The sequence below is a fragment of the Apium graveolens genome, chromosome 10, assembly GCF_009905375.1.
Source record: "Apium graveolens cultivar Ventura chromosome 10, ASM990537v1, whole genome shotgun sequence".
Classification (NCBI taxonomy): Eukaryota; Viridiplantae; Streptophyta; class Magnoliopsida; order Apiales; family Apiaceae; genus Apium; species Apium graveolens.
The window spans coordinates 238,924,570-238,945,763 of record NC_133656.1 but is presented as its reverse complement, the minus strand read 5'-3'; the positions used below and the strand labels follow the sequence as shown (position 1 = coordinate 238,945,763).

At 35.8% G+C, this 21,194-nt stretch overlaps 2 protein-coding genes across 3 annotated transcripts; one reads left to right on the top strand and one right to left on the bottom strand.

Annotated features, from left to right (window-relative positions):
- The first annotated feature begins 260 nt into the window (after positions 1-260).
- LOC141691566 (RAF-like serine/threonine-protein kinase 20) lies at positions 261-9,001 on the top strand. 2 transcript variants are annotated; one of them, XM_074496297.1, is made up of 10 exons: positions 262-439; positions 1,175-1,231; positions 1,528-4,016; positions 4,084-4,155; positions 5,185-5,337; positions 6,268-6,431; positions 6,641-6,788; positions 6,936-7,058; positions 7,443-7,530; positions 8,689-9,001. In XM_074496297.1, exons 3-10 carry the CDS (start codon positions 1,632-1,634, stop codon positions 8,877-8,879), a joined length of 3,324 nt encoding a protein of 1,107 aa, XP_074352398.1. In that variant the 5' UTR covers positions 262-439; positions 1,175-1,231; positions 1,528-1,631; the 3' UTR covers positions 8,880-9,001. The 2 variants fall into 2 exon arrangements, with proteins under 2 accessions (XP_074352397.1, XP_074352398.1); XM_074496296.1 differs by having other exon boundaries at positions 261-439; positions 1,175-4,016.
- Positions 9,002-9,482: 481 nt separating this feature from the next.
- Positions 9,483-11,693, bottom strand: LOC141691591 (GRAS family protein RAD1-like). Its single transcript, XM_074496361.1, has 2 exons — positions 9,826-11,693; positions 9,483-9,786 (listed from the first exon to the last, which is right to left on the bottom strand). The coding sequence occupies exon 1, from the start codon at positions 11,593-11,595 to the stop codon at positions 9,973-9,975; it is 1,623 nt and encodes a 540-aa protein (XP_074352462.1). The 5' UTR covers positions 11,596-11,693; the 3' UTR covers positions 9,483-9,786; positions 9,826-9,972.
- Between the last annotated feature and the right edge of the window lie 9,501 nt (positions 11,694-21,194).

Sequence of the window (21,194 nt, the reverse complement as noted above, 5' to 3'; positions counted from 1 at the left end):
ACCAATTTCAATTTTTCTCGTTTTCAAAATTTTTCGGACCGATAGCAAGTCAAAAAGAGTTTATTCAGTGCGCACCCAAAGATAACGGCTGCGGGTTATCTCCGATAAAAAAATAAAAAATAAATAAATAAAACGATAAAGTTTTGATACAGGAGTAATATAATTAAGCTGAAACAAGGGCAAAATTGGGTTTTCAAGAAATGCCAAAATTTGACTTCAAACCATGAGGTGATGAGGACACACTTGCAACTTGCAAGTTGTTGCAAACTCTCCAAATTCAAGTTTTTTACTGAAAACCAAACATAAGTGTAACAGTTTAACAAAGGAAGCTTCACTTAAACATACATAAGACATACTATATATTATAAACACATATACGTGTGTAATATTTATGAGATTCACTTGAGCAGATTTGACATTGGGAACTGCAACTGCTGTAGTAAGTCTTACTCTTCCCTCTACATTTTTTTTAATTTTTTGATATTTCTTAATGTGTTTATTTGATTATTTAATTGTGAAATTTATTAGATTATTACTGACTTAGATCTGTTTTTATTCATGTCTCATGGATTTTGCTCAGATTTTTAATTTTTATTTTGCTCAATGATAAATTACGTGTGTGTGTGTGTTAGTGTATTGCTTATGTTGTTCTATGATTTGGTAGTGTGAAGAGTGTTGAGGCTAGTGGTATGATGTTTGATAAGTTAGATTCGTTGCGATTTTGTTCAGTTTTGTTGTATATAGAGAGTATTATGATTATAAGGCTGTTGGATTTTTAAAAATGCTGTTGGATTTTTAAAAATGCTCTAGGTATGATAAGTTCGATTCGACGCAATTTTGTTCTGTTTTAATGTATACGAAGTACTAAATTTATACGACTACTGGAATTTTAAAAAAGCACTAGGTATGATAAGTTGGATTTGACGCAATTTTGTTCAATTTTTATGTACTGTATATAAAGTACAACAATGATAATAAGGCTATTGGATTTATAAAAATTCACTAGGTATTGACAAGCTAGGTATAGAGGTTTGTAAAAGAGTTTTAGAGTGAAAATATACAAAGAACTGGATGTTTGTTGATTAGCAAAGTGTGCAGCAGTCTGATACGATTTTGCTATCTTCGTAGTGTTACTGATTGCTGACATTGTTTTTTCTATGTCTATTTTGATTAGTTACACATGTTTTGAAGAGAGTTACTTGAAGATTGTGAACTCAAAGCAACTCTACAGGTCTGCGGATTATGATGTTGTTCTCTGTTTTCTTCTAGTCAGTAGCTTTGCCTTCAATTTATAGTTGTCACTGGCAATATTTTTTAATTATGCACTATAAATTCTAGTGACATCTTTAGATATGATAGCGCAATATCATGAGTAGGGTTTTTACATTTGTGGCCATTGACGTGGTGTGAGGTGTGTGTATGGTATGGAACATTCACAGAATTACAACCATGTTCCATACAATAACATGGATCCTGAGAAAAAAGAATTTGCAACTTCGTCTCAAGGATTTATTATGGACCCAACAGGTCATATAAATTCAAATTTGAGACCTCCAGAGCACAATTTTCCGGAAGCCAAACTTGTACATCATTACTCTATACAGACAGGTGAGGAGTTCGCTCTTGAATTTATGCGTGATCGAGTAAATCCAAGGACGCCATTTGTTCCATTAGCTGCTGGTGATTCGAGTCTTACAACAGTCCACTCAGAAGGCACTATAGGGAGTAGCCATATTGATTCTGAAACTGGTTCAGGAATATCCGCGCTTAACGTTGGAGAGCAGAGCTCCAAAAATTTTGAACATAGAAACTCATCTTTTTATGATGACCCGGGTAGTTATGGATCTGTGCCATCAGTCCCTCGTAATTCATCTGCTTACAGCAATAACCTAAACTCTCGTGAATATGCCTCTTCTGGAACATCTGACGACTCATCAAAAAAGATTAAGGTCCTCTGCAGCTTTGGTGGTAAGATCCTGCCTCGTCCTAAGGATGGAAAGCTCAGATATGTTGGGGGAGAAACACGCATTATTCGTATAAGCAAGGAAATCTCTTGGGAGGACATATGGCAGAAAAGTAGAGCAGTCTATAGGCAAACCCATACCATTAAATATCAGCTTCCTGGGGAGGATCTTGATGCTTTAGTTTCCATATCTTCAGATGAGGATTTACAGAATATGGTGGAGGAGTGTAATGTAATGGGAGATGGAGAGGGGCTGAAGAAACTCAGAATGTTTCTATTTTCAATGGATGACTTGGATGATACTCATTTTGGCCTGGCTAATCCCAGTGGTGATTCTGAAGTTCAGTATCTTGTTGCTATCAATGGGATGAGTTTTGGATCAAGACGGGACTTATCACTAGATGGGCTAGCAAGCTCGACGCCATATAATTTTGACGAGCCTGATGCACCAAATGTTGAAAAGTGTACAGGTAGAGTTGCAAATGAATTTGATGAAAATAATACTTCATACTTTAGAGACTATAGTGCCTCACCAATGGCAACTGAATCATCTCACCCAATTTCTTCAATCCCTTCCAATATTCATGAAACTCACTCACACACCCAGTTTTCTCAAGGCGCGCTGAAACATGGAGAAAATAAGCAGCACAACCTGCAATATGTTTATGAGCAGCATAGTTCTAATTTTACACCTGGAGATAGTTCCGTTCTGCTTCGGTCTCAAGTTAGTGGGCTACCAGAGGGACAGAGTTCTGGTGGTGCAGGTTTACAAGATTTACAAATACGAGGAAGAGGAGCAGAAGTGAAAGGTGATTATCCAGGTCCGCAAGACTACAAACATGAAAGTTCTTCAGAAAGCAAGAGAATGCACATAACATCAGTGCAGCCTACTTCTTTTCATGACACAAGTGATCCCGCAAAAGTACAACAGTCAAATGATAAAGAATTGTGCACCCCCAGTATCACAGTTGCTCCTACACAAGTGAACTCAGATTCTAGTCTTATTGATTTAAGCTATTTGGAGCCTCCTGTACAGAGCCACTTTCGTTCTGAACGATATCCACGAGAACAGGCAAAGTCTCTAAACAGGCCGACTAAGTCAGATGACTCCCTTGGTTCACAATTTCTTGTTACTCAATCGAATTCCGATCTTGGTAAGGATTCCAAGACGGAGTTTCTTGAAAATTCACAGGGCGAAAATTTGGATTCCTATACTGAGCAGTCCCTTTCAAGTGCAAAGCTTACAGATCCTAAAATCAGCGATAATGGCCTTGCAAAATCTAAAAGTTTGAAGGATGTAGCACAGGAGCCTGTTAATGAAAATGATGCTTTAATTGAAGATGAAGTCCTCACAACTGGCTATGAACCCAACTCCACCAAAGAGAACATAAGCGATTCTTTGGTTAATGAAAATACAATTGTTGACCGCCATGAGGATCCCCCATTAAGTCTACCAGATTATCCTTGGGATGACAGATCTAGAAGTGATATCTCTGCTTATGACCCTTATGGTAATTCAGGAGAAGCCTCAGCTACTATTTCCATACCCGAAAGGGGGGACATCTCTATCGATATTAATGACCGATTTCCTCGGGATTTCCTTTCAGATATATTCTCAAAAGCTATGCTTTCTGAGGATTCTTCTGGTACAGATCCGCTGCAGATAGATGGAACTTTGAGCCTGAACATGGCAAACCATGAGCCTGAACACTGGTCTTTCTTCCAGAAATTAGCGCCAGATGTGTTTGCTCAAAACGATGTTTCTCTTATGGATCAAGATCATCCTGGTTACTCATCCAGACTCCCAAAAGTTAAAGAAGATGCTTCTAAAACTTACAAAAATATCCTTTTAGCAAATAGTCAAATCCCTGCAAGCCAAATAAATTCGCCAAATAATCTGGGTGAAGATGATCATAGAGAATTACCCTATTCAATTGTAGAATCAGCGACAGCTTTGCATTCTGATTATAACACTTCACCGTTTGGACACGGTGAAGCTATGCGGTTTAATGACATGGCGGAAGACAGAAGAATGCCAGACTCTGAGTATGAGGTACATTTTATTGGTCATATAATATTTTTTTAGGTTTTCCGTCTCTCATAATCAATTGAATGTGTAGGGCGGGATCAGAAAAACTGGGTTACCTCCCGTAGATCCTTCTCTGGGGGATTTCGATATCAGTTCTTTGCAGGTACGGCATTCAGTTTTAAAGTTGTACCTGCTAATATTATGTGACAATTTTTCTTTGCTGTTTTTAATATTAGCCTCGTTCTTTCCTGCACTCCTAATAGATTACAAAATTTTAGAAGGAAAATAATATCAATGAACAAAAAAAAAACTCAAAAGTATAAGCACCTGTCTATATTTCTCTCAGGGAGGAATGTTCATCGGAAGTTAATGTAAGCTTCTTATTCTAATTTCTTATTATATTTATTAAAAGTAAATAAACAACTATATGATGTGCCTGCCTAGTTACAAAGTAGATTATAGCTTTCTTTAATTTGTGAACAATGGAGCTAATGGTGAATATGTAAACGTTGTAGCCAACTTGTTACTTTCATTTAGGTTGTTCAGTAGAATTAAAACAAAATTTACTTAATTCATCTAGAATAATTTGATGCAAATTATAGGTAATAACAATACTCTCAGTAAAACAAAATTACGAAAACTGTTCCTTGTGCTAATATACAAAACAGCACATACAAAATGTTGTGCATGCGAGCTATCCCATGTGCTATTCTGGTCGTGATCAGGTTTGAAGAAAATTACTAGACTGTATTATTGGCGGAAACTCTGATAAGGATATAGTTTATGCATTTTTTACTTGGAACATAGAACACTGCAGTAGTGAGTAGTCTATACCAAACCTTTTCTATCCTTAAATTATGTAAGGAATAAATTTCTGAATAGAATTGGATCTGCGGATCTGAAGAAGAATTGGCCGTGTCTATTTTCTATCCTTTCCGTCGATTTAATACCATAAAAATAATCACTTCCCTCTTGAGTGTCACCTGCATCCTTAAATTAATACAAATCTTCAGGAAACCATAGTCAGAACATAGAACTTCTGGGTCAACTCCTACCAAATGAATATTTTCAGTTCTTTTTTTTTCTACTTATGCTGTTTGATTCATGAACCTATTCAGCAGTTTCAGATTTTGGTATCTCTTAATTTTGTTTTCTTCAATATAATTAAAAGCACTTCCTTGTTGCCTGTCAGATCATTAAAAATGAAGACCTTGAGGAACTAAGGGAACTTGGTGCTGGCACATTTGGAACAGTATATCATGGAAAATGGAGAGGAACAGATGTTGCAATAAAGAGAATAAAGAAAAGCTGCTTTGCAGGTCGATCATCAGAGCAAGAAAGATTGGTAAACTGTCCTTGTCATCTTATCAGACTTTTATATATGTATACTTCATCTAATATTATATCTGTACTTTATTATGTTCTCTATTAATATATTTGGGAAAATCAAATTATAGGTCCCTCAACTATTAGCGTTTTATTCTCTAGGTCCCTGAACTATAATTCCGTATTTCACGTCACCTAACTTTTGAAATTTCTGATATAAGTCCTTCCGTTAAAAAGATTCTAACAGCGTTAGAATCTGAAAATTAGGGATTTTTCTGTTCATACGGATCAAAGCAATTTTGAAGGTGTTGATGATATCCAAATTTAAAGTTCAAGTAGTCAAAATGAAGCTTGAATTACCATCAACACTTATATGACACCAATTTTCCCAAATTTGGTTCGATTCAAAAAATCCTAAATTGGACCCTAAATTTGTGGTTCTTCATCGAATTTAGGGACCTAAATTTTTGATTTTTTGAATCGGACTTAGTTTGTGAAAATTGGTGTCGTATGCGTGTTGCTGGTGATTTAAGCTTCAATTTGACTACTTGAACTTTAAATTTGGATATTACTAACATATTCAAAATTGCTTTGATCCATATGAACATCAAGAACCCTAGTTTTCTGATTTTAACACTGTTAGAATCTTTTTAGCGAAAGGACTTATATCAGAAATTTTAAAAGTTAAGTGACCTGCAATACAAAATCTTTAATTTAGGTACCTAGACAATAAAACATCAATAGTTCAGGGACCTATAATTTAATTTTCGCTAATATATTTTTGTTTGTTTGTTTGTTTGGCTTTGATATGAATTTGGATGGGTAAATAGTTTAGTTTCTTGTACCCATTGGTCGCTCATTGGATTAGTAGTTGAGTATGTGATTGTGCATGTCTGCGCTGCGCCTTTGAACTAAAGTTAAAGTTTGACTATCAATTATGCTGTTTTAGACCATGGAGTTCTGGGGAGAAGCTGAAATATTGTCCAAACTTCACCATCCAAATGTGGTTGCCTTTTATGGTGTGGTGCAAGATGGACCAGGGGGGACATTAGCTACTGTGGGAGAGTACATGATTGATGGCTCTCTAAGGCATGTTTTACTTCGTAAAGACAGGTAGGTTTGCATCAGGTACTTTATACTTAAGTTCGTGGACCAGTTTTTTTTTGTGTTCAAATATGTATATCTGAGGAGTTTGACTTAGTTTCCTTTTGCTTGTTGATACTTGTTAGTTTCCTTTTGCTTGTTAATACGTGCTTCCCCCACTTATAACTTCAGATAGCCTATTCATTTCTGGCTTCATATTTTCCCTATTTAATTTGCAGGCATCTTGATCACCGAAGGAAACTCATCATTGCCATGGATGCAGCCTTTGGAATGGAGTACTTGCATTCAAAAAACATTGTGCATTTTGATTTGAAATGTGACAATTTACTGGTTAACTTTATAGATCCTTCCCGACCCATTTGCAAGGTTTTGTTTTTATTATTAATTTTGAATAAAATAATGATCTCGAGATGGATAATGCTTCCAATAGTATTTCATCTGATAGATATCAGTTCTGAAAGAGCATTATTATACTCTTATGGTAGCTTTTCTTATATTAAAACCCCTTTTCAGGTAGCAGATTTTGGCTTGTCGAAAATTAAGCGAAATACTTTGGTCTCTGGTGGAGTTCGGGGGACCCTGCCTTGGATGGCCCCAGAGTTGCTGAATGGGGGTAGCAATAAAGTTTCTGAAAAGGTATGTTACATACAAGTACAGTTAAGTAATTTAATTTCTGAGTGTTAAAAGCTGAAATAACAGAGAAAGAAGGTCAAGAAACTGATTGGCAATCAGCATTGGTGTAAATCATGTACCTTAGATTTCTAAAATTAATAGTATCGAAAAATCCCCATGTACTTCCTACTTCGTCCTTGTCAGTCATACAGTCTTCTCCCTACCAAATGAAAACCAAACAATTGACGGAATACAGGTTACAATATTGGCCAGTTCTTATAAGTCCACCATCCTCATACTGAAGTTGCATCCATGTCTTTGTTCGATTCACTACTTGAGTTAAAATTACCTTAATTAACTTTGTAGGCTTTCCACCTTGTTATTAATTTTCTTACCTTTCTTAAACAGGTTGATGTTTTCTCCTTTGGTATTGTCTTATGGGAGATTCTTACGTGCGAGGAACCTTATGCTAACATGCACTATGGTGCAATTATAGGTGTGCTTTCTTTCCCTGGTTTACCTCCTGAACTACAAAATCAGAATTCTGGATACTTCCATATACAACCAATCAGCCATTAACTGTTTGGTATACATATCGTGACTGTTTATTTGACTAGCTGGTATCCGAATTTGGTGCTGATGAGCTCCAGTAGCTAATCCTGGCAAAAATTGTTCCAGTTTGGCAAATACACATGTCCCTACTCCGTAAATGATCTGACAGTATATACTGTGACAACAGCCTTAGTCGATCCTCTCTCTTCTTGATATGGATTAAATAAAACCTAGGACCTGTACTTCTGATGTTATGTTGAGAAGTAGGATAGAGGCGAGTGAGGAATATAATTGCTTTAAATTTAGCCAAAAAAAATAAATAAGAAATAATGTATTTGAACATATTTGAATTTTAGCAACTCAATAATTTTACTTAAACGTAAGTTTAGATTGTAATTTGAAACGGGATAACACTCGGATTCCGACATAAATATCTCGTTTTTAAGCCAAGTGAATCATTTATTCAGTTGACATTGCACTTTAGATGTCATCATTTCTTGAATTTGTGTGGTGGTTCTCCTAGATATCTTTAAGTATAGCTCTAAGTTGGATTTTCGGATTGTTGAATCATTCATGTCTTCTATATGGTCTCAATGTGTAATACCTACAGATAATGAGGTAGCCCTTTATGGGAGGAGTTTGATAAGTAAATGGAAATTTTCCAAATTTGTACATAATAGTAATTGCATGCAGTGCAAAGCATATAGTTCTCAGTTAGCCAGGTTCACCTGTTTATATTTCGTAAAAAAATAATTCTACACTTGTTTACTGTTTGTCTTACTTTATTAATGCTGATCGAAATGTATGGTAACTTGACACAAAACCAGGAAATCTAACATAATCCCGTCAATGATACACTAACTATATTGATTGACCATTTCATAGTATTATACTACTAGCGAAGCAGTTTCCTTCTCTTATACTTAAGAATTTCATGTATGAACATGTTGATTTTACACCATTTCTAGCATTCTTTAGAGCAAAAGAAATGGTCTCATGTCAAATTTATCCTGCCTTGAAGCTACGTAGGTTTTACGTTAAAATATTACTCTTTTGTCGTTTAAATATATTATTTAGCCATTAATCTCTTTTTCTCATTCAGGAGGAATTGTGAATAACACACTGAGACCGGCTATTCCAAGCAACTGTGATTCTGAATGGAAAAGGCTCATGGAGCATTGTTGGTCTCCTAATCCCGTGGCCAGGCCATCTTTCACTGAAATCACCAATCGCCTACGCGTGATGACTAAAGCTTGTCAAACCAGAGGACAGGTTCATAAGGCATCTAATTAGTGAACTAATTTATTTTATTCATGTTTCTGCAATAGCTATCGCAAATTCGCAATGTTTTATACATTCATGGTACTAATGTAATGATTGTTCACATTTTATTCTAATGAGGGATTTTTTCGCAACTCTTCATAAAAACAATATACCATTTTTACCAGATAATCTAAATCTTTTTCTTTTCTTCTTATTTTAAAAAGCATTTTTCAGGGTGAATGACAAATTTAGCCTATTTTTATATAAAATTAACAAAAATGACTAATTTCTAAAAAGTTGGTCAACTTTAACCGATGAGATACTCAACTGTTATGGGGTATTCACTTTATATGAGATATCCAACTGCCAGTGGAGTATCCTATATATGAAATATCTTATACAAATTGGGATATCTAACGGACAGTGGAGTATTCATTCGGTCAAAATTGACCACTTTTTTCAGAATGACTATTTTTGTTAAATTTTTTAAAAAATTGGTTATTTTTGTCAGTTTTCAAGACATAAATAGGTAATTTACATCTACAATTACTAAAGCCCTTGATTATAATTACTAAAACACAGTTCCAAACGTAGTCGCATTTATAGCATAACCATGCATTCTAAAGGAAACAAAGCCTTCAATTCTGCTTAAAAATTCAATCAATTACATCATGCAGTCTTATCTTTCAATGATTCAACCACATCCCGTTCTAAATAGTACTTTGGAGATATATTTAAGACTGAAAACTTAACGGTCCTTTGATACTTGAACTCTCGACCTCTCACTAATAATATAAATTGCAGTGAAGATTCACCAAACACTGTCAGAAGCGTGTCCAAGTTCAAACTTGGTACACACCTATCAGCAAGGAACTTCCTCCTTGTGTGCAGGGCGAAGTTTTCCAAGAGCTCTCTTTCAGTACAGTTTTAAAATAGCCTCTACGAAGTAATCGTAAAAATTTTCTAACTGAGAAGCAACTAACAGAGAAAAGAACGTAAAGGATGCAAAATGTAAAAAAGAATATAAGAATTTTGAATTATACAGCATTTTCTGATGAGTTGCTCAGTGATCTATTGATCAGTTATAGTATCATCATTTTATTTTATCCTGCCTCAGGGTATATTAAGACGACGAAACACTGTGAGTTTTCCATGCAGATGCCAGCATTATAGGTCTCCCTTTCCATCCAAGCAGTAAACAATTTTTCTCAGTAGCTAGAGTATATCCATCACTCTCATAGAGAGATACCGTCGAGCTTGTTTGGTTGGTACACTTGATTCCTACACTCTGAAAACCAGCTCGGCTGAGTTGCCTTCTCCATTGATCTGCTCGATCATACCTTTGGATTCTATCAGCACCTTCATATGCCACGATGTTCCTTATTTCCTCTGCAAAGTATAGCTTCTCTATCTTCATCCTCTCGATGCTGTCTCGAGGAAGACTTGACTCAAGTGAATCAAAAACAGCTGAATAGTAGTGGAGGGATTCAAGGAATCTTCCTAAGAAGAAGGGTCCATTAAGGCTTGCATCTTGTTCCACAACTGTAAGAAGTGCTGGTTCTAGTTTCTTGATTGCTTGAAGGATTATCTTGAGGGAGCCTCTACTTTCTTTGACATATTTGTGCAATTGCATTATACTGTTTACAATCAAAGCTTCTCCTTCTTTGAGGTTGAGATTTTCTTTGGTTAGTAGTGATGGTGTTACGGCCTCATCAATCCTGCAGAATTCAACTGAAATTCCCAGAGATTCAGCTTCAACAATAGTGCCTTGCATCTGATTATCTTTCACATTGTGTTCACTGATGCCAGTGATTCTGATTAGTTTCGGAGGGCCTCCTAACCGGGAAGCTAATGTTCTCAGCAAGTAAGGCCATTGAAGTGTATGCTCCATTCCAAGATCTACAATATGCAAGAAATCCTTTCCCTCTGCTGCTTGGCAAATAGCATCATTTGCAGCCATGAATCCAAAATTTATGTAGGGAGTTGTTTGGTGAAGTAAAAAAAAAGCTTCTAGTTTCTCATCTCTGGTGATCAATGATTGATCCCCTAGACCATTTGTCAATATACCATTTGCTTTAACATAATTTAGAAGTGACAACCTTGATTCCAGTCCCATAGCAAAACAATAAGAGACTCTTTGCAACGAATCACCCCAAGGGCTTACGTGACTCCAGATTTGGCTTAGCGTTGTTTGTGCATGTTGAATGTCTCTGCAGCCAACAGCTTCTGCACACGCCAACAACAAATGCACTAGGTGAAGCCCCTGATCCACCCCATGGCATACCTCTTCAACAGCATCAGGCGTGTCCTCTGCTATTAGTCCGGGATCTTCACAGGAATTACTCATCACCAGCTCATCCTCTTCAACCATCATAGGAATGTAATCATAATCAACAGTCATTGTAAAATTCTCATGATCATCATGAAATTGCTCAAATGGCTCTTGTTTATTATTCAAGTGCTCATTTGTGTGACATTCAGTGTTGAAGAAACTGTCGACAAACAGTTCCTCCTCGTAAGCTTGCATTTCAGCACTAATACCATCAGAAGAAAGCCATAACTCAGCCTCATCTAATGTGTATGTTTCCTCCTCACACTCTTCTTGTTCTTGCTCAATTCGGGCAGGACAAAACTGTCGAATTGCAGAATCTTGGTTCAAACTTTTCGGAGAAGGAAAGGAGAGCCAAGTGTTCATGGCTTCCAATTCTTCTTCTAACATTTGATAGCTAGCTATATTAGATGACATTGACAGGCTATATAATCTTGTTCAGCCACCCCCTCTTATACATGACCTTTTCTAGGCTTCAATATAAAATGAAAAGTTTCCAGTTGTTTGCCTATCAGCAGCCCTTGGAATTTATAGCATTTTCACCTTTCACTATCACCACAGAAGTGATAGGAAAAGGAGTACCATACTTAGTCCAGCAACTTCATGCTAATGTCATGCATTAACGTGTACAATAAGCTTTGAGCGCGATGAGATAGTCTAAGTTGTTAAATCATATCCTTTGTTTGATCCTGGATTCGATAATCGCTCACCTAATACGTAATTTTTTACGTTACAAAAATACACAACAAAACGACCAACATTGCCAAACTTCACCATATTCTACCAAACAAAGCAAATATTAAGCAACTAAACATCATTTAGTACAGCTGTTAGTTTGCCAAATACAAAATATCAGATCTGAAAATTGTTAACTAACCAGTTCGTCTAAAACCTTAAGGTTGTAGAGGAAGACCCGAATATGATCTTATACTCTTTAACACTTGACGATACGTTTCGCTACAATTGACAACGACAAACACAACCAATACCAATATCCATACCAATAACAAATATTTAAAGTAGAGGAAAACCCGAACAAGATCTTATACTCTTTAACAAAAATAAGGCTGTAAATCAAATGGATTTCACCATGTTCATATTATAGACTAATTATCATCTGATTAATTATTTACAGTTATAGCTTGCCGGCCAAGAGGGAATTTAGAACTAGATGCAGGGATTAATTGGTTGATTGGTAGCAAAGCATCATTGATTAGCACAATCTTAATTAGTCCAACAATTTCATGTTGTCATTTGTTTGTTTGTCACCAAAATCTATGACTCTAGTTCCATCGGTCGGCCAACAAGCAATGAGACATTTCAAGCTGGCCTATGCCTCTCAGATCACTATTTAATACTCAACTTCTACGTGCTTATTACGCCCTCGTCCCAAAATACAAGCCCTTCGACTTTTTACGCGTATTTTAAGCTGAAAAAAGGTAGCTCTACAAATCATTTTTCAATTGTCTTTTTTCTGAATAAAATATACATATTAAATTTTAATTCAAAAAAAGAAATTTTAGAAAAAAGTATGCGGAGCTATGATTTTTAGACACTCTAAAGTACACGTAAAAAAATCAAATGAACTTATATTTTGGGACGGATGGAGTACATCTGTAATCTTTTTAAAATTTTCGTTATTCGTTCCAAAATAAGTGTCGTTCTAACTTTCTACACATATTTTAAGGCTAAAAAAGTGATATTTTTTGTACAAATAAGTATAGTTCTAACTTTCGGCACATATTTTAAGGCTAAATAGGTGATTCTTTTTTTTTTTAAAAACTTAATTTTCTTCTTCCAACTAAAAATAGAACATAACTTTATATTCAGAAAAAGAAAATTGGACAAATCGACTTCCGAAAGTAACTTGTTTAACTCTATATAATTCATGCATAAAGTTAAAACGATATGGATTTGCTTTGTATGCATTATATTATTTTTGCGAGTTTTGTCATGCTTATTTTACGAGAACAATGTGAAATAACAGTAGGAATTTTTGCTACCATAAATTTGAAGCACAGGACTTGTTTTGTTTTCAATAACATTGAAGAATCCATGTGGTAGGTGTGCCAGATGTAAGTTGGTTGAACAGATTTTGTAGGCAATCTAAGGAGCTGTATGCCAAGCTTTTAATATTACCAATTACACATTGCCAAAAACTGAGTCATTACAAGTAGATACAGAACTCATTTGTTTGTTGTATACATTTGTATTTTGTAGTAACAGTGAAAGAGTTTGGAATGAAATGAATCCTTCTTTTGATTAATTTCAACACTATACGTGTACTTTCATATTTCGTGTGTAACGAAAATTAAAGCATAAATCAGTAGTTTGTGTACAAAATTATCCTGTCTAAACTGGGGCGGGGGTTAACTAGGGGGACCAGAGTGAGCCCCGGTACCTCCCCAACTATCCAAATTAATGGAAATTTTAATGGAAGGGACGTCATGAAGCATAATTGTACTCTGATATCATTATTGGATATATTTTATCATTGAAAATATACATTCTGAGCACGACTGGATATTTCAAGTGTTTATGAGTTTAACCTCTGTCGTCTCAGATCCTGAGTCCTGAGTTCGATCCCCGCTCACCCCGAAAATTTCTAAGTAAGGTTCAGATTCTGAGTCCTGAGTTCGATCCCCGCTCACCCCGAAAATTTATGAGAACAGATACTCATTTATAAGGTTATAAGCCGTATTTGTAAAAAAAAATACATTCTAAAAGCACAATGGAAGGGACATCATCAATGAGCAAAAGTTTTCAGATTTTCCAATCCAATAACTAAACGGAAATGTTCTATGACAAATGTTGCTCTTTGGAACTGGTAGAAATATTTCAACAGTTCTAGAAAAGTAAAGACATGACATTACAGGCATGAGGCATCCCCGGTGCATTTAGAGTCCTCATCATTAGGTCCATCAAAGGTCCCGATGAACGCAGCCTTACCCTTATTTCAGATGAAAGGACCGTCTCCGAGGTAGTAGACAACAAGTAGACACTTAATGACAATTGCATCTAATTACAAAATCATTTGTTAGTACCTCCAAGACGATCAGTATACATGTATGTTTTTCTTTTATTTAACCGTAAAACATCCAATATCATTGTCGTATTTTTATACTTTTATTTGTAATCACCTTTTCTATACACTTTTAAAAAAAGAAAATTAATGATAAATTATAACTTTTGAATTAAAAAAAATCGCTCTAATAATTTGTAAAAATTTCATGTTCTTGTGCGTTAGAAAATGTATATTTGTAAATTTCCAGCACAATAATTACTTAAAAAAAGAAAATATATATTTGTCTTTCTAAATTTTTTGATATTTTATATTTAAATTATGTTGTATCACTAACATGAATTCTATTTTTTTTACTTTATTTTCTAATTAGTTTGACAGGTGAAAAGTTAGAACTATATATTCTATAATTCATCTCAAATAGGATGTTAAAACAATGTTAAGTATTAATTTTTATAGAGCATTTGTTATAGAGCTTTGTTGAGAAAATAAATATTCTAATTTTATAGTATTTAAAGTATGAGGTGTCTAAGACGCCGCCAAGTAATATTGAAATAAATTTTTGAATAAAACCTTTCATTTAGCATAATAATTGATGTATTTTAATGCTCTAATTTTCATTTTGTGCAACACTGTAATTTTAAATTTAACATATATTAAAATAACTAATGTTTAATATTTACATTTTTCAATTTTCCAAAATTTAAACTGCAGGGGCCGCCGTAATTTGACGGCAAGTAATATTGAATTATATTTTTTATATTAAATTTTTATAAAGATTAATGCGATTAGAGGAGTAATTGACAGAAATTGAGTTTGAGCTCATATATTTAATATGTTTAATATTTATATCCACATAAAAAATATTTATCAACTATAATAATCGTGTAAACAATATTTATAAACTAATATAACTGCATAAACAATATTTATCAACCGAAAAAATGAAATGGGAAGAAATATCAATGCCTCTCTCTCAATTGAATTAATAGATAACAAAATATTTACGTAGAATTGTATAATTTAAATTATTTAAAAAGATGAGAGATTGTAAACAATAATGATGAATTTTGTTCAACAGTGAGCTTCACTTTTTAAGAAAATATGACATTACTATGCATACTACACAAAATATCAATAAATTAATGTTAATTAAAATAAAAATGAAAATATTTTGTTTTTAATGAATAATAATTGTTGCTTAATACATTGTACATGGATAATATATTTATACAATTCGAATATTCCCTTTTTTCAAATGAAAGTGGCTTAAGTGATTTAAGTTTAAACAAAACATATCTCCATATTTTTTGAGTAAAAATATAAATGCTAAACTTTTATTCAAAAAAATTCTGAATAAAGATATATAATTATATAGACATGTGCATATTTTCAAATCTCGTGTCAAGTAGCTCTAAATACTCAGATTTGCTTGCAACTATAAGTAATGCATTTTTCAATTTCTTGGCTATTTTTCCAAAATTAACTAACATTAGAAAACTCAATAATAATAGCAAAGTCAATATTGAGTGATCATGTTGTACTAATTTTTGCATTGAGTTTTGTTTATGACATTGGTATGATACAAATGATCATGAAGATTGCGTGTGTTCAAGTCAGTTTTAAGGCCACAACTATTTCAATTTAATTTTAATAATTACCAAAATTTACTTATTTGTTAATTAACCAATTCTAAACTTAAGTTTACAAAAACACTAATCCAATATCGGACAAAAATTATGAAAATTTCAGAATTTTAGAAATAGCAACCACTATTTAGATTCTAACTACTTTTTAAATATAAAATTTTCCAAACTTTACAGGCATTTAGTTTAGAAGTCTAGAACCAATTATTTTTGTTTAGAATTTAAGTAATTTAAGTGATTATTCCTTAAAGGTCGCTGAGGCCTAAATTCAAAATAGGATAAGTTTGAGGTAATTTATAACTCTGTCGCGATAAGGATTAATATAGTGTGAAAAACTATCTACACTTATTTTCACTACCTATAAGATTTTCCTTTCATTGTGGATCTCAATTTTTTTTGATAATATGATTTATAGGCCTCCATTGAGTTGGCATCTGCAGAAAAGAAAATGTAGACGATTAATGACTATGACAATGAGAAACGTCTTAGAATATTCTAGGAAGCCTTTGGTTTGATTGAGAGATTTTTTTTCTAGGAAGCCTCTGGTTTGATTAATGTGATTTTTATTCGTTTACTGTTTACATAAGAATTTTATATTTACTTGAGACAGAGCAATCATCTTGTGACAATAGCATGTATGTGGATATCGAAAGCTATCTAGGACACCTACCATCTTAAGACTTTATTGATATTTCTAATATCGGGCTATTCTTTTAAATGTATAAGAGATGTGAATAATTCGTCAGAAAATAGCATTTATGTGGATACATTTGATGAATTGCATGCACCTAATCAGATTCACACCTTTTATTTTATGGTATGCTAGGAAATATATTTCGTGGAGAAGCTATCAATTAGCAATATCATATTTATACCTATATTATGTTGATTTTTTAGTTCTGAACATATTTCGCTTAGTTTAATCTTATGCATTATGATGTAAGAATATGTAAAAAAGTGTAGTCAGTTTTCCTTACTGTTTTAACTACTAGTCCATTATAGAAGTTTTTCTCTCCCTTCTGAGTGAGAGTTTTGTTTTCTCTTCGTTCATGCTTAAATCTAGAATGTGAATCGTGAGAGCTTCGTTATTATGGCTCGTTACAATGATTTAAACGATCAATTTAATGGGCTAGAGATAGATGATGAGGAGAATTCTGCGTTTGTCTTTGGGGATGAGGTTATAGAGGAGACAAATAAATATGATCTCTGTATGGTAGGGAGATTCTTAACGGAGAAACATATTAATATCAATGCTATGAAGACTAAAATGGCCGACGTTTGGAGACCGGCTATAGGGATCAACATTAAGGAGTTAGAACCTGGGATTTTTCTATTTCAATTTTATCATAAGGAGGACATGAATTGGGTCCTGAAAGGAGGGCCGTGGTCCTTCGATAATGCCATGTTGGTGATGGCTGAGATTCCGAATGGTGAGGATCCAGTAAATGTTCCACTATGGCATGTCAACATGTGGGTGCAGATTTTCGATCTTCCAACTGGGTTCATGTCAGAGGGAGTAGGCAAGCAATTGGGGAATTTTCTGGGTGAATTCTTGGAGTATGACAGCAAAAACAACTCTGGAATATGGAGAGAGTTTATGCGCATTAGGGTAAGATGGGACGTCAGGAAACCTCTAAAGCGCCGGAAGAAACTGATGAAGAAGAATGGTGGGGAAGGCATGGTCTCTTGTAAGTATGAAAGGCTCGGTGAATTCTATTTTACGTGTGGCTTGTTAACTCATACAGAAAGGTATTGTCACAAGTTTCTCAATGGTGCTAATAATGAAGTCAACAAAGAATGAGGAAGCTGGCTAAGAGCCGCACCTAGAAGGAATGGAGGTCCGGCGAAAATTCGGTGGTTGAGGGAGGAGGATGACAAAGGGTGGGAGGCGCGTCAGGGGCGGTACAGCTCATTTCCGAAATCAGGGGAAGTCAGTAGCGAGAAAGGTGGTAATAGCATGATTGTAGGAGATTTCAGCAGGCAAGAGAAGCATGATTTAAGGGATAATAATAATCCCTTAATTATAGATAGACAAGCTGGAGGATCTAGGAGGGAAAATTCAAATTCGAATGAATTAGATGGGCCGGATATTGAGGAGCTGGATGGGCTCCAAATTACGGAACGAAAAAGAATGAGGGGTGGCCCAGAAAGCTATGAAACTATGGACACTCCTGGTGGGCTTGGGTTTACTAATAAAAATAAAGATGTAGTACTTTCTGAATTGGATTGTGCAGCATCAAACAACTCTGAACTGGCTAAGCTTGCTCAGCAAGCTAGCCGGACGTTATGAATGCTATAAGTTGGAACTACAGGGGACTGGGGAATTCTCGTGCAGTTCGTGCTCTTAGGGACGTTGTCAAGTCCTATAATCCCAGTATAGTTTTTCTGATGGAAACACTTTTTTTTTTGAGGAAATTCGAACTTGCATTAGATAATAGAATCTAGCTCCAGAGAGCGAACAAGAAAATTAGGAGGAGTGACAACCCACTCTCCTACGTCTGTCATAGAATAAGCAGCCTGTGCTAAGACATGGGCTATGTTATTCGCAGAACGAAAAGCAAAACTAAATAGCACTTTATTAATGTGCTTACTCAAACCAATACAATCCATCACAATTGTATCAAATAAAGAATGCCCCGGATTTCCATTGCAGGTGGCAGCTAAAGCATAACAATCTGTTTCAAACTCACATTGCAGATATCCTCGATCAAACACCCAAGAGAGCGCCTCCTTTAGAGCTAAAGCTTCAGCTTCCCGGGGGCTCCACTTTCCTGGTAATTTCAGAACACGGGCTGCAACAAAACTTCCTTGATCGTCCCTGATCACTGCTGCGATGCCAATACCATCCATCATGAATACCGCTGCATCAATATTTATTTTTAGCCATCCGGGAGAAGGCTTCGACCAAACTCTGTCTCCAGTCTTTCCTCGAATAAGCAGGTTCTCTTCTCTCGCCTGTGCTTCTGTCCATTCCCGAAGTAAACATGAGGCTGTGTTGCGAACACCAAAGATAGACCCATTTACATGATTCCAGACCCACCTATTTCGACGGTGCCATAAACTCCAACATAACATGGATACCTGTAAACACTGGTCTTTAGAGCCCTGTTGAAACACCCGATCAAAAACCTCCTTAGGCGCTTCCTGGTCTGTACAATGCACCAGCGATTGTAAACCCACCGTTCGCCACAACGTCAGAGCAAAATCACAGAGGAAAATAGCATGCAAATTCGTTTCAGCTGCAGCATGGCACCACGGACATACTGGATTTACATCAACATATCTATTAAACAGCGCTGCATTAGTAGGGAGGCAACCTTTACACAACCGCCATATGACATGTGTCACCTTTCGAGGCAATTTCAATGCCCAGATTTTTCTCCACAAACTCTTGTACTCATCATCACATTCCCCTTGAATTAACCTATAACAGCTTTTGACAGTAAAGATCCCCTTGTCCTCCAAGAGCCAATACCACGAATCATGTTGAACATGCCTGGATAACGGGATGCTTTGAATTCGTTCGCAATCTGCTTCTTCAAATAAATCAGTAATAACCTCAAGATCCCACTCTGTACCCTCCATTGTCATCAAATTTCGAACTTTAATATTCTGCAGATGATCATAAACAGGTGTTCGAATATAACCATTTGATTGATCTGGTAACCATGGGTCCTGCCAGACCAAAGTATTCTCCCCATCCCCAATTCTCCGACGAGCTCCACCTTTTAACCATTCCAAGGATGCAACAATTCCCCTCCAAACATAGCTCGGGTTGTTCCCTAGATTAGCCTTTAACAGATCAGTTTGAGGGTAATATTTAGCCTTCATGACTGCACTAACTAGAGGATTTGCCTCCGTTAAGAGCCTCCAACCCTGTTTAGCTAGCATCGCAGCGTTGAACTTCTTTAACTCCTTCAGACCCAATCCCCCAAACTCCTTCGGCACACACAATTTCTTCCATGTGATCCACTTAACTCCCTTTCCTGTCGAGTTACCCCATAAGAATGCATTCATTTTCCGCTCTATCTCTTCACATATCGCATCCGGAATTAAGAAGAGACTCATCCAAAAGTTTGGTGTAGTTTGTGCTGCTGTTCCAACCAATGTTAATTTCCCAGCCTTTGACAATTCCTTATTGCTCCACGACTGCAATTTTTTCTGGATTTTATCACTTATAAACCCAAAGACCTCTTTTTTGCTCCTCCCCACATACATAGGCATGCCTAAATACTTGCCCGGTTTATCTTTTACATTCACTGCTAACATCTGACAGATTTCTGCTCTTACTGCATCACCAGTGTTCGGGCTAAAAACAATGTCTGATTTTCCAAAATTTATCTTTTGGCCTGACAGCCTCTCGTATCTCTGCAAAATATGTACCAAACTCTGAGCTTCAGTACTTCGGGCTTTGAAGAACAAATAACAATCATCTGCAAAGAGTAAGTGAGTTATACTCGGAGCTCCTCTTGCCACTTTACAGCCATGAATTAAACCACTTTCTTCACACTGGCGAAGTAACCCAGTTAAACCTTCAGTACAAATTATATATAAATACGGAGAGATTGGATCTCCTTGTCTAATTCCCCTAGTCGGCTGCACCTCACCAAAGACCTTTCCCTCTCTCACAAAGCTATACGAGACCGTCGTTACCAACTGCATAATACGAGCTATCCAAATCTGAGGGAACCCCATGTTTTGTAACATTAGCTCGAGATATCCCCACTCCAAACGATCGTATGCCTTAGAAATATCTATTTTCAATGCTGCTACCCCATCAGCCCCTTGGTTTTTCCGATGAATGTAGTGATTAATTTCAAAAGCTAGCATCGCATTATCTGTGAGAAGCCTACCTCCAATAAAAGCAGATTGATTAGGAGATATAATGGAGTTTAAGCATGGCTTCAGTCTGTTGGCAACTACTTTCGACACAATCCGCATAACCACATTGCACAAAGAAATAGGACGTAGATCCGCAACCTGTTTCGGGCATTTAATTTTAGGAATTAGACATACCAACGTTTTATTCACGTCCTCTGGCAACCTCCCATGTTCAAGAAATTCTCGACAGAACTTATACACATCCGCACTTACTATGCTCCAGTAGGTTTGGAAAAAACATGGGTTAAGGCCATCTATACCCGGTGCTTTTTCAGGATACATAGCAAACACTGCTTCTTTCACCTCTTGTTCAGTCACCTGTTGCAACAACGCATTACTTTGCTCCTCTGTAATTTTCTTGAACCGAATTCGCTCTGATAAATTTTCATCTGTGTTGTTCGCCAAGAAAATCTCATCAAAATATTGGACTATAATGCTTTGAATATCCTCCTCCGTATCACGCCAAT

Excerpts from the sequence above, each read along its gene's own strand:
- LOC141691591 (XM_074496361.1), bottom strand. The coding sequence starts at position 11,595 with ATGTCATCTAATATAGCTAGCTATCAAATGTTAGAAGAAGAATTGGAA.
- LOC141691566 (XM_074496296.1), top strand. The coding sequence starts at position 1,425 with ATGGAACATTCACAGAATTACAACCATGTTCCATACAATAACATGGAT. Across the intron at positions 5,338-6,267 it reads CATCAGAGCAAGAAAGATTG|ACCATGGAGTTCTGGGGAGA; the intron begins GTAAACTGTCCT and ends ATGCTGTTTTAG. Across the intron at positions 6,789-6,935 it reads CTTCCCGACCCATTTGCAAG|GTAGCAGATTTTGGCTTGTC; the intron begins GTTTTGTTTTTA and ends ACCCCTTTTCAG.